At 39.1% G+C, this 17,189-nt stretch overlaps 1 protein-coding gene across 2 annotated transcripts in view; it reads right to left on the bottom strand.

The window, feature by feature from the left end:
• Nucleotides 1–12,076, bottom strand: part of LOC149846894 (uncharacterized) — a 35,674-nt gene extending 23,598 nt beyond the window's left edge. Inside the window, exons 1-4 of one of the 2 annotated variants that reach the window (XM_089996645.1) lie at nt 11,829–12,076; nt 11,418–11,631; nt 10,515–10,681; nt 8,899–9,023 (exon numbers count right to left, since the gene is read on the bottom strand). In XM_089996645.1, the coding sequence (XP_089852771.1) occupies nt 8,899–9,023; nt 10,515–10,681; nt 11,418–11,631; nt 11,829–11,996 (674 nt within the window). In that variant the 5' untranslated portion in view covers nt 11,997–12,076. The remainder of the gene's footprint in view (nt 1–8,898; nt 9,024–10,514; nt 10,682–11,417; nt 11,632–11,828) is intronic. The other variant, XM_089996646.1, reaches the window with a different exon arrangement.
• Nucleotides 12,077–17,189: the final 5,113 nt, after the last annotated feature.

Here is a 17,189-nt window from a genome sequence, read left to right as displayed (position 1 = left end):
CTATATGATTTTTTGCTTGAGAATAGGATGATGGTTCAACATATGATTGTATTAATGTAATGGCGGCCCTATACGTGGGTGAAAAAGATTCATAAGACACAAATTTTTCTGGAGGTTTAGAGATTCTAGACGTTCTTCTAGGTGAGACTTCAGAGTATTTTTGTAATGCACATGGAAGATTTTGCTCTCTACGTCTTGAATATTGTAGACTAACATCCCTATGGATTTGTTCTTCATTATCATCATTTTGAACAACAATAGGACTTTGATCATTGTCAAGGTCACATCCAACATCACATTCATTGGATTTTGAAGTTGAATTAATTAAAAACGAGTATTCAGTGACATCCTTGGATTTTTCAATTTCAAAGAAGCTTTCTTTTTCCAAAAAAGATACATTTCTTGACACATAATTTGTCATTTTGAAAATCGAAACACCTGTAGCCTTTTTTATTATCAGCATATCCTAAAAAGGCACATGGGATTGCACGAGGAGAGAGTTTGTTATTTCTGTTGGTGAAAACAAAACATTTGCATCCAAAGACTCTTAATCTAGAATAATTTGGAGTTAAATTAACAAGCTTTTCTATTGGAGTTGTATTCTTTAATGAGGAAGATGGCATCCTATTAATGAGGTAGGTGGCAGTTAGGACCGCTTCAGCCCAAAACTTTTTGGAACTTGATTTGCAATTAGCAATGTCCTAGTAGTTTCCATAATGTGCCGATGTTTGCGTTCGGCTAGGCCATTCTGTTGTGGAGTGTGTGGACATGATCTTTAATGTGTAATACCATGTAAATTGAGATAGTCTTTGAATTCGTTGGACATAAATTCTCCCCCTGAATCAGTGCGAAAAACAGAAATATCATTTTGAAACTTATTTTTAACCATTTTATGAAATATTTGGAAGTTAGCAAAGACATCAAATGTTTAAGAAAATAAATCCAAGTATGTCTAGAAAAGTCATCAACAAAAATGACATAATATGTATAACCACCTTTGGAAATAACTGGTGCGGGCCCCAAACATCCGAATGTATTAACTCAAGTGGTCGTGAGGAAACAAAAGTTCTACTAAGAAATGGTAACATTTTCATTTTGCCAAGAATGCAGTCTTTACAAGAAAAATTTTCAGAATTACAAAATTTTTCCAAACTTGGAAAATATTGAATTTTAGACATATGAGGATGGCCAAGCCTTTTGTGCCATAAATCCAATTCTAATTTCTGAATATTATAACAAAATGCATTCTTGGGTAATTCCAAAAAGTCCATGTAATAAAGTCCTCCTTCTCTATGGCCTTCCCCAATCAGCTTCCCTGACTGGCGATCCTGTACCCAACAACCATGAGAAGAGAAGGAGATATTACATCCATAATCAGATATTTGCGAGACAGATAAGAGATTCAAATTAAGTTTAAGGATATATCTAACTTCTGGGATAAAAAAAATTTTGGATTTTTAAAGATTTTCAAAACATCCTATTCCTTTTACTTCGAGAGATGTGCCATCGGCTGTAAAAACCTTTGACACACTTGAGTTATTTTTAAGACATTCGGATAGACTATTAACATTTGGGGTCATATGAAAAGAAGCACCAGAATCTAAAAGCCAAGGAACGTTACCTGGACCGGAGAAAGATGCAACTGCCGCTCCAGTTGAGGCTTCGGTTGAGGAGGATACCCCTTTGAGAAGAGGTTGAAGGATTTCCATCAGTTGAGCCATAGACACAGGTGCATCTTGATCTTTTGACTCAGATTCAACAGATGCAACTCTTTTTTCTTCTCTTCTTTTTAACTTTGGACATTGAGGCCTATAGTGCCCCGGTTCATGACAATGATGACAAATAACTTTTCTTTTATCAAAGTCGCCGTTTTGCCTTCCAAAATGAGGCGGCTTGTAAGTACGAGTATGATTCCTCGGTCTAGATACAGCTAAAACGGAGTCATCATCAACTTTTGGAGTACTTTTTCTAAGTCTATTTTCCTCCATAGTGAGCTCTTCTATAGTATCAACAATAGAAGGAATTTTTCCACGATGTAAAAGGGCTGATTTGGTGGATTCAAACTCCGGCCTTAGACCATTCACAAATTGATAGAAATGTTCCATATCGAGTTGCTTTTGGCGAAGCTCGATGTCTTCGGCACAATGCCATTTGGGCTAAAGAAGAGCCAACTCTTCCCAAAGTTCGGACAACTCATTATAATATTCTCGAATAGTTTTATCTTTTTGAGTCATTGTCCGAACTTTATCTTGTAAATTACATACATGTGCAATATCTTTAAGGGAATACATGTTTTTGAGGTATTCCCAAGCCTTATCGGCATGCTCAAACTTAGCTAGACTAGAGCATTTTTTAATGTTTATGCTATTAATGAGCCATGACATAATTTTTGCATGCCCTATCCTCCATTCTTTCCATTTCTTTTCATAAGTGGCTAACGCCTTACTCTTCTCTTCTTCCGTTAGAGGAACCTCTTTATCACCCTCTTTCTTGGTAAGAGATAGTTTAGGTTCCAAATCGGAACCATCCACTATACCCCATAAACCTTTTCCCCAAATGTGGTGCTTCATAATCGAAGCCCACATTACATAGTTAGTATCATTTAGCTTCATAAGAATGATGGTGATCTTATCATTGTCATCCATCTTTTATAAGGGTAAGAGAGGAATAAATAGGAGAGAGAAAAAAAAATAAAAAGAAAAGAAAAAGAGTAGACAAAGGAATAAGAGAGGATACAAAACCAAATTTTTTTGTAGCACAAGTTCGCCTTTCTTCAAACAAATCTTCTTGAGCCAAGAACAAAGTGATGAAACACCTTTTGTAAATGTGGCACGGAAATCGAGGCGGAAGCACTTCAAGATCTAAGGATTTCGTAGCTCTGATACCATGTAATAAAATGGTGGTCTTCAACAAATGCACAAATAACTCACAAACAAGTGTCTATTGGAGACACTACAAGCATGACCCTTGAAAGGGTATAAAGGGAAGAACACTTGAAAAATAAATAATACTTTATTCATGAACAAAATGCTTAAGAAGCATTGGATTCCAACGTCTCTTAATATAGCTGTTGGACTACAGTCCAACAGCATTTATTATTATAGCTGTTGGACTATAGTCCAACAGCATTTATTATAGCTATTGGACTATAGTCCAACAGCATTTATTATAGCTGTTGGACTACAGTCCAACAGCTACTTGCACAGTCAAGTTCCAACAGGAACTTGACTGGATCAAAATATCTAGTTTCTATTGAACTAGATGCTAAAAAAAGAAAATAAAAAATAGAAAAAGAAAATAATAAAAGAAAATATAATAATATTAAATAATATATATATATATATATTGCAGTTTACATTTTAACAATCTTGTATAGCTTGCTTTCATCGATTATAGAGAACTGGCTTTTGATAACTCATAGGAATAGTTTCAGCAGTTAAGGCTGAAATAAAAGCTTTCATCTGATTACCGAGTCTGGCATCTGACACAAACTTAGATATAGGGTATAAGGTGCATTGTCGTGTCTCCTTCCGCAGAGCGATTGGCCTGTCATCATCAACATGAATGTCATTGCTATCAGGAGTACTTACCTTAGGAGAAAAAGTAGATGGAGGCACCAGAGGAGTTGGAGCTCTACGCACATACACCAATGGAGGATTGTGAAACAGTGAGGTAGGTGGAGTTGGATTCGATAATAAGGGCACTGATTCCAAAGGAAAAAGAGGAACAGGAAGTGGAAAAGAGTCATCATGATCAGCTTGCAGCCGAGTATCAGTACTAGAATAGTATGGAAAGGACTCCAAGAAGGATACATCTGCACTGACATACTCCCGACGAGAGATTGGATCATAACAGCAATACCCCTCTTGGTTTTTTGGATAGCCTATAAATAGACACTTAGTGGCTTGAGGTGCTAACTTATCACGAACGGGTCCAAGTCTGTGCACAAAGCAAACGCACCCAAATACCTTAGGCGAAAGAGGAAAGAGAGGTGCACTCGGATACAGGATTTGTAAAGAAATTTGGTCTTCCATAGATGATGAAGGCATGTGGTTGATCAAATAGCAGGCAGTGGTAACTGCATCACCCCAATATAAAGCAGGAACATTGGATTGAATCATAAGGGTGCGTGCTACGTCAAGGAGATGCTTGTGTTTTCGTTCAGCCACCCCATTTTGTTGAGAAGTATAGGCACATGAGGTTTGAGGTTGAATTTCATGATCCCGATAAAATTGCAAGTGTTGTAGTTTTAAACTCAAGAGCATTATCAGTGCGAATAATCTCAAAAACTGACGCAAACTGGGGTTTTATTTCAATGACCAAAGATTTTAGAATGTTAGGAACTTCAGATCTTTCTTTTATTAAAAATACCCAAGACAACTTAGAAAAATCATCGACAATAACAAGATAATAACGACAATGGGTCCTGGTAGGAATCTTACTAGGACCTCGTACATCTGCATGAAGAAGTTCAAAGACCTTATGACTGGACTGACTCTGACGAGAAGGAAACGAATTCCGATGATGCTTGCCCAACTGACATGCTTCACACTGAAATGATGTAGTAGACGGAATTTGAAGAATGACACGACGAAGCTTCGACAATGAAGGATATCCGAGACGACGATGCCACTGAACAGGACTCAAGAAAGAATTGACTGCAGCATAAATGTTTCCCACAGGGTGATGTAGATAGTAGACTCCATTTTCTTCATAGCCTCCACCAATCTTCTTCCCCGTCAGCAAATCCTGAAAATGACAGCACACTGGATCAAATATCACTCTACAATTTAGCTCTTTTGTAAGGCAACTCACTTAGAGTAAACTTTGAGGAAATGAATGAGCATGAAGGACATTTTTCAAATGCAAGGAAGAGGATATAGAGACATTTACCTGACCGATAATCAGGGAGGAACTCCCATCAGCTACTGAGACTCCTCGATGTGCAGTAATAGCCTTTAGATCTGAAAATTTTTTAGAGTTTCCACATAGATGTCTAGAAGCACCAAAGTCAAAAATCCACTTACTATCATGGGGAGAAAGATGGTCTCCGGTAGAGTAGGCCACACCAACTACAGAAGAAGAGGAACTTAAGGACAATGAGAGACCAACTCCTCATATTTTGCACGGCTAAGAGTGATAGGTTCACTAGGAGAATTGGATTCATGCTCCACTTCTAGTTTTGTAGCATTAGCTTTTGAAACATTTGGCTTCAATGGAAGAAATGCAAGCCGTCCATGTTTATCCCAGCAACGATCTTCTAAATGTCCTGATTTTCCACAATAGGTACATTGAAGTTTACTTCTACCTCTCATACCTCTTCCACGACCTCTGCCTCTAACATTCATAGTATTTCCTCGTCCATAACTAGATGGAATAGCTAAAGCAGATGACTGAGATACAGGTTGAGATTGTGGAAGAGAGATGGCAAGTCTACTCAATCGATTGTATGCATCAACAAGAGTAGGAACATCAGACCCGGTCAATATTTGGACTTTAGCAACTGTGAACTCTGACGATAGGCCTGTGAGGAACCGAGCAACCATAGTATGTTCTTGATGATCCTTTTGTTTTGAGCAACACAAAGGTCTGTGAGTATTAAGACTCTCAAAGGCAGCCTTAATAGAAGCATAGTATTGGGCCAAGGTTTGATCACCCTGTTGTAAATTATATATCTCATGTTCAACTTGGAGAATACGGCTCACATTCGTCTCTTGAGAATATGTATCTCAAAGATTATCCCACATCCGTTTAGTTGTATTATAATAAATTAGGCCATCTGCAATATAAGGTTCAACGCTATTCATGCTCCATGACATAACAATGTCATTATCTTCTTCCCAAGTATTATATTTTTCAGTTTGATCATTTGGCTCAGATTCCAATAAAATATGCTTTCTACGATGTCCAGACACCGACCCCAATAGCCTCATTCTTGTAATCAGATTTGGGAGCTTCACCCATAATGTTTAAAAAAAATAACTCAGAAATCTCAACAATTGTTGTTGCTGCACAATATGCAGATCGACGACGGTGATTTGTCTTCACCACGACACCCAGATCTGTATCAGATTGGGAAAAAAAATTATGTGCTCCACACTATGCAGGTTCACACTGCATATCTGTATCAGATCTAAAAAAAACTTTGATAACAGTGTCTGCTTCACGCTGCTGCACAACAACATAACATAGTAATGATTTGCTCCACAATACGCAGATCCATAGTGCAGATCTGTATCAGATTTGAAAAAAAAACTTTGATAACAGTGTTTGCTTCACGCTGCTGAAAAAAAAACTTTAAGAACAGTGTCTGCTCCACGTTGTCATTCCATCATCACCAAAGCATAAGCACAGATACTGCCTGTCACCTGCTTCACGACATCTGCAGAGCACCCATACCTACACTCACCAAATCGGGTCGACCGAAAGCTCATGGCTTCACCACGACTTGTAGATCTGAGCTATGACTTTTGTCAGACAACAGATCTGTTATCAGATTTGTACCACCAAAAAAAACAATGGACACCTTACCTGATCTTCTACACGCGATTTACCTTCACGCGAGCTCAAAGTCACGAGATCCGATGACCTTCACGCAAGATTTGGCACAGAACCAGAGGTTGCGTTCTTAAGAGCGTTGGCTCTGATACCATGTAGATTGGTACAGTAGAGAACCGAAAGAGAGAAAAGAGAGAGAGGAAGAGTCGTTCTTCTTATTAAAATTAGATCTAATCTCCTGTTTAAGTAGAGATTAGCCAAAAGAATAAAATTACAGTTAGGTCCCTTATTATTTATAAAATATAAGAAACAACCTTAAGCATGGATAAAACTCTAATTAGTCGACTTATCTTAACAATAGTAAAGTAAAATATTTGTTTGAAAAGATTAAGTTAGCGAACCCTAGAGATGGGCTGAATTGGGTTGGTTGGGGTAAGAGGTTAAGGATGGTTAAAGAACAGATAAGTGGAATATTAAGTGGTTAGGGGTCTAACCACCCAAGCCTAACCCCTTTAGAGTACGGCACATTCCCAAAGAGAATTCACAAGTAAATGCTCTCCAAATTGCATTAAGCAATCAAGTAGGATGCATGAGAATGAATAATCCAAGTGGCTTGAGTTGAAACTTATATAGGCCACGACCCTCTTATCTACCCTCATCACATGTTGATATTACATTCATCCCATCTTAGACCCAAGTGAATACAAAATGACCAAATTACAAGTAGAAATTACAAGACATGCCATGCCGCCCAATGTAAAGCCCAAGTAGGCTAGTCAGCTAGTGTAGAGATGCTAGTGACTCCAATATTGGTCCAATACTGTTGGCTAGGAATATGTGCATGTATCGAACAACAGCAAAAAGAATCTGAAAAATCAGTAGTTTCACCTAAATCTTTCTATGTGACAATATTTTGTCGGGCCACGGAATAGATAGTGTGAAAGACAACAATTTCCAATTTTATGCATGAGATAAGTAAATGACGAATAAGTGATAAATAAATAATATAGCACCTACTTGAACGATTTTTTTTGTTGAATAACCTAGAAAAAACCACCTTGTTTACCAAATTCATTAGTATAAAAGCCTAGGCCCCTTTCTTTTTCTGCTGCTTCTCATCTTACATAGAGGGTACCAGCAGCATCAACAGGGCAACTCTGGCTGTGTGGGAGGACTGTAAGATACATACTGGAAAGATTGTCAAGCTTGTTTTTAGTAGTCGTCACTTGCTTAGGTAGTCTTCTTTCTTTGTTCTTTTCTTTTGTTTTTCCTTAATGTTGAGTTTCATGTTATTATTTTCCCTTTTCTGTTGTTTTATGTTGTCATGGAGGGTGGTTGGCTGTATAGAGCTTAACCTGAGATTTGGTTAGATCAAAATAAATTGGTGTGGTTATTTTTTCATTATAAAACATTGGATTAATTGTAAAGAAGAAGAAAATTCAGGGTTTTGTGTTCAAGCATGAATTTCAAGGTTTTTGTTAAAAAAGGAGGCCTAATATGTTGTATAAGATCTTCCATTTGATTTTAGGCATGAGTTTAAGTTGTGTTTTAATTTTTTTTACGTTTGGTATGTGCTTATATGTGTTTAAGATACCTTGGTGTGTTTAGGCGCCAACCTGTGTCGTTGTAAATGAAGATCTACGTGGACAACGTGCTAAATGTAAGGGATGTGTGTTTTGGTACTGGTCTGGTTTCCTTCTGTGGGGAACCCAAGAAAGAACCCATCTGTCGAACTCTGGGGAGAATTCAAAGATGGTGTCCTCCTCGGTGTCTTTTGTAGGGATGCTCTATGGAATCAACCTGAGGAGATCAATATTCTTGGTGAATTCAGAGGGTCCCTGAGGAGGGTATTTGGCAAGTTGGTTGCACTCTGGGCACCTGATGCTGTTGGGCAAGTGGGTAAGAAGCTGATGGATGCAGGGTTCGCAGATTGTGTGGCCATGGATAGACTCTTGGGATGGTTTTCTCTTCATCATACACCTGGAGGCACACAGGACACTTGGGGATCTCCATTGCTCTTTTTCAATTCAACCTCAGTTAACGTGGTTGTGGCCTCGTGGGTAGTTGGGAGTTTCGGCATTGCCCAAGACATGCTCTAGCGTGCATCATACGTAAATTCTACTGGTTTGTCACTATGGTGATGGGTAATAGAAAACCATCAAAAACTAGACAATGAATGTTTACAACTTTCAACCCTGACATCATGAAGTTCTATTTGGAAGGAGATTATCCTCAATGGTTTCATCTTCAAATTAAGTTGTGCAAACAATAGAACAAACATATCTTACATACAATAAGTAGAACAGGAATGTACATGTGAAGCAATTTCTTTAGTGGCATTAAGGCAAAAGACCACATAGATAAACTCATTTCAGGCAGAAATTCAGAAGATCAAATTACCGCCAAATTGATTTTGGAAGTTCCTCATTTGCTGCATCAGGCAGCATTGCAGCATCATATGCTACTATATTGCCATAGAAGATCTTCTCAAGCTCCTTCATCCACTTTACTAACAATAAGTTGACCTGCCATTAAAGTTAAAAAGCAAATTCATAATATCATTAAGATTATATAAATGACAAAAGCAATAGGAGTCAAAGTTTTATGTTAGCAGGTTCAAAATTAAAGAAATTATTTTTACCACTGTATCTTACCATCATTAATCATAAGAAATGCAGCAATTATAAATTTCAAAAGTTACCACTACCTAGCCGCTCTGTTAATCCATGTTTCAGTTAAAAAACAAGACAAGAAAAAACAATATGGTGAACGGACTTGATTAGCTCCGCAAAAACCTTAATAACCTTAAAAGTTTTGGACAATCTTGAGAACCAATAGATGTCTTAACAGCATTCTGAAACATAACAACCTCATGTTCTGGGGTTTGACTAAGATTTGGCAAGTTAAATCTAACCAACAGTAACCACATATTCCAGAATCTGGGATCACCTGCAGCAAGTAGCCTAGCACACATATAATGTGTATCTTGGCGTAACGGACATGATCACTGAGGGTGTGTTTGAATCACAGACAGAACTGGATAGGACAGTGTCCTGTCCTGTACTTTCCATGGATGTTCCAGGGCACACTGTCCTGCCGCATCCACGCATCATTTAAAAAAAAAACTTTTTTATTTTTTATTGTCTGTACCTGTCCCTCTGCCACTGTTCCGTGGGGGGCATGGAACAGTAGCGGATGCTGTTTTCGCGTTTGTGGGACACACCAAATCAGCATCCCAAATTTGTGTGGGTGCGCGGACACACTTGGGGCCCACGGACAGGGATTCAAACGCTCCCTGGAAGATCCAATCAATCTGAGCATGCAAAGCACATTGCACCATCACACAACAGCCACCAGCATGGAGCTACCACACACACTTACTGCCATTATTCTATGCACCCACCACCATGCTACCCAGAATGCACATTGCTGAGCAGCTACAGTACAACTACAAGTTCTACATCTAATACATTCCATGAACACTTCATTATCAATCAGAGAGTGCAGTTATATGTCCAGGCATGAGTGGATCCTAGGGGGTGACCCCAGGTAACAGAGAGGTATAGAAAAATGTAATGCCACTTCTGACTTTATTTTGGTTTTATCTTCTGTTTCTTTCACTTTTTCGTAGGGTCAATATCTTTATTTGATTCTATTGTGTTTTCTACAAAATTTCTCATTAGTACATATTCCTTTATTGTAAAGAAAATGATAGGAACAGAGATCATATATGTAAAGTTGCAATCAGTTTGAAATTTGACCTTCCCAAACACTCCATTGATCCAATGACTTATTAAAGAAAAATTTAAGAGTTTACAGGCTTGGAGTCCAATTGCATTTGGTATGAAGGCCATGCCAAGTTTAAGAAAATTATAAGTGAACGAAAGAATGCTTTATTTTTCTGTAGCTCTCGCTGCACAGTAACAGCAATCCTAAAAAAGGCATTATAGGAGCCATTGTATCATCAAAAGCATTGGCACGTATTTCAGAAAATTGAGGTTGCATAAAACACTTACCCCAGCTTTTGACACTCTCACTTCCAAGTCATGATTGTAAACCTCATACAAGTACTGCCCAAACTCAGTACCTTCCTTTCCTTCGTCCTTCAAGCGCCGCAGGCAAAGCCACATATGCAGAACGAGCAAAGAAAATGTTGTTTTGAAGGTTTTCTCCAAGTTAAATACTGTGAAAGAATTACAAAAAGATTTTGTTACTAATAAGTTAAGGAGAACATGATGCTTTCACAATTTATAACCAGATGGCAATGACTAGTTTGTGACCCTAACTACCAAAAAGGCTGCCAATCTCAAACAGAAAAAAAAAAGGAGGGGGAGGGGGGGGGGGGGGGGGGGGGGGGGGGGAATTTAAATCTCTACGCATGTGTGCATATAGCATTGTCGTTTGGAGAAAAATCTCAATAAATATAAAAACTACTGAACATAAATTCAAAATTGCAGTATATTAAAAGTAGGCATATTTTTTTTCGTGATTTTGCGTTTTATGAATCTATCATGATTTCCAAAAACGCTCATATTCGTGACTACACACAAAATTTAGATACTGGTACAAACCAAAAATTGTTTCTTTCCAGATGTTTAGAGAAAATAAAACTCAAAAACGCTCCTAATATAATAAGAACCAAGAAAAACTGCCAACAGACACTTTTGTCATATTCATCTCCCAGAAGTAAAAGTGACACGGAAAAAAGTCTTCAGCCACTACATAAATGTCAGTTTCGAGATAGTAGCAAATAAATCAGATTAGACGGACAACCAAAGAAGTAAAAGATTCAGCCCAACCATCTACATAAAACAGAAGCTAGGATCAAACCGTTAAACGAGGCCATCAGAACCACGATAATCGAATGAATTACATCGCCATATTCCTCTTTATCCGAGTACGAGAGAGACGAAGCTCACCGTCATATATGGAAGGGCCATCGACCTGCGAAACGATGCGACCGTAGAGAGCATTCGCCCCTCGAATGGACTTGCTCTGCTTACTATAGAACATCAACAGCTTAAGCAGAACCCGCCGAAACCCATCGTACTTTGGATCTTCTATCCTGAGAGGCGAATCGAGCGGCAAAGCCAATGAGCAGGGTTTGGACCAGAACCTCTTGTGCAAGCTCACCTGTCAATAAAACCACACAAGCCTTCAAAGAAACCCTAATTATTGAAACGAATGGGACACGATATCATCGTCAGGGTGATAATAATCAAAGAAATCAGGAACTGAGAACGGATATCTAAGCAAAAAGTTGATGGTGAAAGGGAAAGACGGAGGTCTGTGGTTTAAGGGGGGGGGGGGGGGGCGGGTTTGCACATTACCTCCGGTTGGTTCGGGAGCCCAGTGGCCAGTGGCTCAGCGGCCGTGGCGAACGGCAAGCCCCTGCAGACGTTGCTCCGAAGAAGAAGAAACGGAGAATCAGGGAAAGGTTGGACTCGAGCGCTCGATCGCAGCGCGTGAGAAACCGTCCTTCCCCATCTCGATAGCATTCCAAATAACTCGGTTTTCTCTCTCTCTCTCTCTCTCTCTCTCTCTCTCTCTCTCTCTCGCGCGGCAAAGATGTTCTGCAATTCGCAGGGGAACGCAGAAGCGGGTGTGGGTTTTAGGAGCGTGGCGCGCTATCGAGCGTTCAATTGGAATTCGGGGGGTCGGCTCGTCGTTGGCTGGTAAACAAGGCCCAAGGAACGGCTCCTTTTCCGAAGCGAGCCTACCTGAACACCAACTCTAGTCAGCTTGAGCTTAGGCAGCTACTCAGGCCGTCTAAGTTCAAATCACATGAGTGTCAACACTTGCGCAAGCTGAAGCGTAACGATTCTCTGGGGCAAAGGGTAAGCCCACGGTAGTCAGACCAGTGACCATAAGTACTGACAGAACCAGCGCTGCTAGTCTAGAGGTGATTTCTTCATATAAATATCAATAAAAAAAACTTGAACTAAACGGGCTGAGTACAAGTCAGCTTGCTCAAAAAAAAATTAATAAGAAGAATTGAATTACAGATCGATTGAGCCAAGCTATAGCTCAAGTTCAAGTTCACTCGTTTGCAATAACAACTTCATTTTTTTTTAAGATGGAATCAATGTGAAAAGATGGAACAAATCACCTCATCAGGCCCAAGGCCTAATGGAGAGCGTGCTTAATGCACAAACTTTGTGCCATGTATTTGCAAATAGGTGAAGAGATCGGGTGCAATATGGTTGCACAAATATTTGTGCATTAAGCACTTGATCACCCTCCATCTTGGGGACACGCCTGTCAGTTGTGGCGACCAAGGCTTGATGGAGGGATATCAGGTGCTTAATGCATAAATTTTGTGTCATGTGGTTGCACCTGATCCAGACTCAATCAATAGGTTGTGTGGTAGGGACATGGTTTTGTATCAAGTTGTCTATGGCGATATGACCCTACACGTGTAAGCAGACACGGACACGTATAACCATAATTTTAATACTTCTAACGCTTCTTAACATATATCGATCAAAATGCATTTTTTATTTTAATATATCAAAAAGTAGTTTTTATTGACCAACGCGTTAAAAATTCAGTGTTCTCTCGTGTCGTACCTTTAGAAATAAATAAATAAATATCGAACCTGTGAGTCAAAACTGTGTCACGTGTCTTTGTGTCTACGTATCTTTCTGACATGGGTATTAAGATTTGAACTTGGAAATTATTGATTGCAATCCAAAACAATTTTAGCTATTTATTTTATAGTATATACTGCAACATATGATATAAAATATATCTAGTATATATTTGTTACTGCTTACATACATCTACAAGTCAAACACCTGTTTATTCATGTTCATCTTGTCAAGCCTATTTTATAGGTTTGAACCAGCTATTTACAAGTTAAGCACGAGCAGAACCATAACCAATTTGTCTTGTTTCTAACAAACATGCACAACTAACCGAGCTGACCAGAGCTCAATTCCGCTCGGCCTGAAATTTCATCAGTCCTTTTAAATGAGCCAAGTTTGGACCTAGCTTTGTGGCTTGGACGAGCAAACGATCCGAGCTTGATCAGCCTATTAAGCTCGAGGAGATCAATAAAGCTCACTTTTTGTACGTGTTAATAATATAAAATATATATTAGGTTTACATAAAAAAAATGGACATGCCACGCCCACACCCCCTTTACCCCTTTAGAGTTTAGGGTCTTTTTCTTTTTTTATTTTCGGTCTCCCCTTTGCCCCATTGTCCCCTTTAACTTCCTCGCCTGAGTCACCATGCAGCTACTCACCTTCTCCTTTCTCACCACCATGTCGGCGAATACCCTGCAAAAAACAACATAGACAGGGAGCGTACCTGAATTCGCCATTGTTCGTGTAGGAAGTTCGACGTTCTCCTCAGTCGTTCGACGCCCACAATGAGCCCAGGCCTTAAGTCGACGGTGAGCAGGACCCTTTCCGCTAAATCTGAATGCGGAATAGAATTCGGGACAGGATAATGGCTATGAATACTCATCATTTTCGTAGCCCCTAACCTCTTATTTGTAATAGGAGATTAGGCAGTTACGTGAATGTGGTCTCTCTACATTCACGTAACTTCCACCCACTATCTTCATTACTTGGCCACTTACGTGACCCACTAAGAGGGTGTCAAACCGGGTCACACTGTGGGTTGGACCCAAAACCCATAATGTCCAACATTCTCCCACTTGACCCATTGACACCAAAAGTGTACTAAATCGAGGTATATACCATTATCTTGATTTAATTCTTCATGTGGGTTCACATGCCATCCTTTATCATAAGGATGAATCGTATGAGTCAAGGATATAAACACCCCTTTATGAAATGTCATATTTCTTTGTACTACACTACAATTCACCTTCAGTGCTTATGCATGTAAAGAAATTACATTTATGAATAGGTTGGTCTCTCACATATTCTATTGGTCCTTTAATATTGTTATTCTGTTATTCTCTCTAACTCATATGAGAGATTCTTTATGCAAAATCAACAATAACACAAAACCTTAGAGAATCAAAACATAAACACAAATGTGATCACATAATGCATTGTCATACATCAGAAGGAATAAAAAAGACTCATCCCCTTTACATGTTGGGAATACAATCCCGGTGCTAGCCCTTTAGTAAGGGGATCCGCAGTCAATACTTTCGTCCCAATTATATCAATACATACCAGATGATTCTCAATCCTTTCTTTAACAACAAAATATTTTAACTCCATGTGTCGACACGATGTTGAGCTCTTGTTGTTATTTGAAAATGACACGGTTGCTTCATTGTCACAAAAGATCTTTAGTGGTCTCACAATAGAGTCCACTATGCCAAGACCCATAATGAAGTTTCTTATCCAAATGGCATGTGACGTAGTCTCGTATAGAGCAATAAATTATGCCTCCATGGTATGAGCAGCAGTGGTAGACTGCTTTCCACTTCTCCATGAGACAACACCACCCGCTAGAAGGAAAATGTATCCAGTAGTGGATTTTCTACTGTCAATACACCCTCCTAAGTCTGCATCAGAGTATCCAACGACCTCTAGGTGGTTCGCTTTCCTGTAGGTCAATATATTGTTTTTCGTTCCTTGTAAATAGCGCATGACCTTCTTCGCTGCTTTCCAGTGCGCAATGCCTGGATTTGACTGATATCTACCAAGCATTCCCACAACAAATGTTATATCAGGTCGAGTGCAAGTCTGCGCGTACTGTAAACTCCCAACTGCTGAAGCATATGAGACAGCATCCATCTGATCCTTCGCAATATCATCCCGAGGACAATCTTTCAAGCTCAATTTATCCCCTTTCACTATAGGTGCCGAACTAGGAGAACAATTCTTCATCCCATATCTTTTAAGAACCTTAAGGATATAGGATTTCTCAGATAGGCTAAGGACACCCTTGGTTCTGTTACGACGGATCTCGATTCCAAGGACATAAGTGGCCTCACCCATGTCTTTCGTATCGAAATGAGAGGAAAGAAAGTCTTTTGTTTCGTGTAAAAGACTCAAATCATTAGTTGCAAGAAGAATATCATCAACATATAAAACCAAAATTATGAACTTACTTCCACCAGTCTTAATGTAAATACACTGATCAACAATGTTTTCAGTGAATCCAAAGTTCATTATTACCTGATTGAACTTCTTATACCACTGGCGGGAGGCCTGTTTAAGTCCATAAATTGACTTATTCAAATTGCAGACTAAGTTATTTGAGTCATCTATACTGAAACCAAGAGGTTGTTGCATATATACCTCCTCATCCAGATCCCCATTCAGGAAGGCAGTTTTCACATCCATCTGATGCAGCTCTAAATCAAAATGAGCTACGAGGGCCATGATTATTCTCAATGATTCCTTAACAGTCCTACAATGAGGAATAGCGTCTCGGATATTCTTAGCCACCCGAGATTGCAAAAGCAACATGTTAAGTCTGTTCGAGCACTCCCACCTCCCAGAGGTCGCCTTCTGATCGGTTGTGTTATGCTCTGTAAAAGCGGGAGGTTCGTCAATTCTAAGGGCCAGATCGAAATCCACATAGCCCAAAGTGAATAATACAATTTCTTTCCAATCAGAAAAATTTGATCCGTCTAAGATAGGGATACTACTTGAATCGTCGATATGGAAGGAACCTGATAAATCAAGGAACGAAAACGGAAAGACATTACTATTATTGCCCAGACAAGACTCGTGTTGAAAAGGTAAAAGTGAGACCCTTTATTTTCACCTTTTTCTGAGACAAGCATAGTTGAGTCATTATCGTTTCACTTTGGTGAAAACGATAATACTCATAATTGCTCCGTCTCTTCAATTCTCAAGGAATTGACTTCAGTTGGTGAAACTAGTAGATCATGAATCCAGAGGCAATTCAGCATTGTACATTTGGGTACGAACATGCTTCATGGGCTGGAATGCATATCTACTATCACACCCTGTGTAAATTAGGAACACAACGACCTACCTTTGGGTAGAATCGATGTTTCATAAATTCACACACAATCATAATTACGAATCTTAATACGGTCCAAAGAATCCTTAATTAACATGACTCAGTCAATCAAATTTTTTTACCGAAAATCCTATTCGGATTATGGAGCACGCCCATGCACACATTTTAATGCATGTATATTCATGACATAATATCAGTTCATACTTCAACAAAAATGCATAAACTAATTGTCATAAATTTAGTTATAATTCATGCTTAAAATCAACATGCATAATTTAACCAACGCAAAATACATGAATTAACATGCATAAGTCATGCATTATTCAAAATAAATACTTTATAAAGCATGAAAAATAACAAAAGCATGCTCATATGGGTAAAACCCAAGGTCCACAAGTAGAAACCGGTCTAAAAACACTTTGAACCGGTCTGAAACCGCCCTGAACCGGTCATCTAAGGGTCCGAACCGGTTCTAAACCTTATAAACGGATACTTAATATGAGCAAAAGTTCATAAAATCCTATGAACGTATGCCAAAATCCATGTATTTCTTTATATTTATGAAAACAGGGCCTCAGCATCTCGGAACCGGTGAAAAACTGGAAAGAACCGGTCAAAAATGGCTTTGAACCGGTTCCGGAAGGGGTCAGATTAGGTTCCTTATCCGATTCAGTCTTAATAGTGTTTGGATCCTGCATTACATGGATCTGATCCAGTTTAAATGGGATCCGGGTCTGACCCGACCCTTACGTAATACGGATCAG

The sequence above is a fragment of the Nuphar pumila genome, chromosome 2 (assembly GCF_984573655.1).
Source record: "Nuphar pumila chromosome 2, dmNupPumi1.hap1.1, whole genome shotgun sequence".
Lineage (NCBI taxonomy): Eukaryota > Viridiplantae > Streptophyta > Magnoliopsida > Nymphaeales > Nymphaeaceae > Nuphar > Nuphar pumila.
The sequence above is the reverse complement of the archived record's forward strand: the minus strand, read 5'-3'. Positions and strand labels throughout refer to the sequence as shown.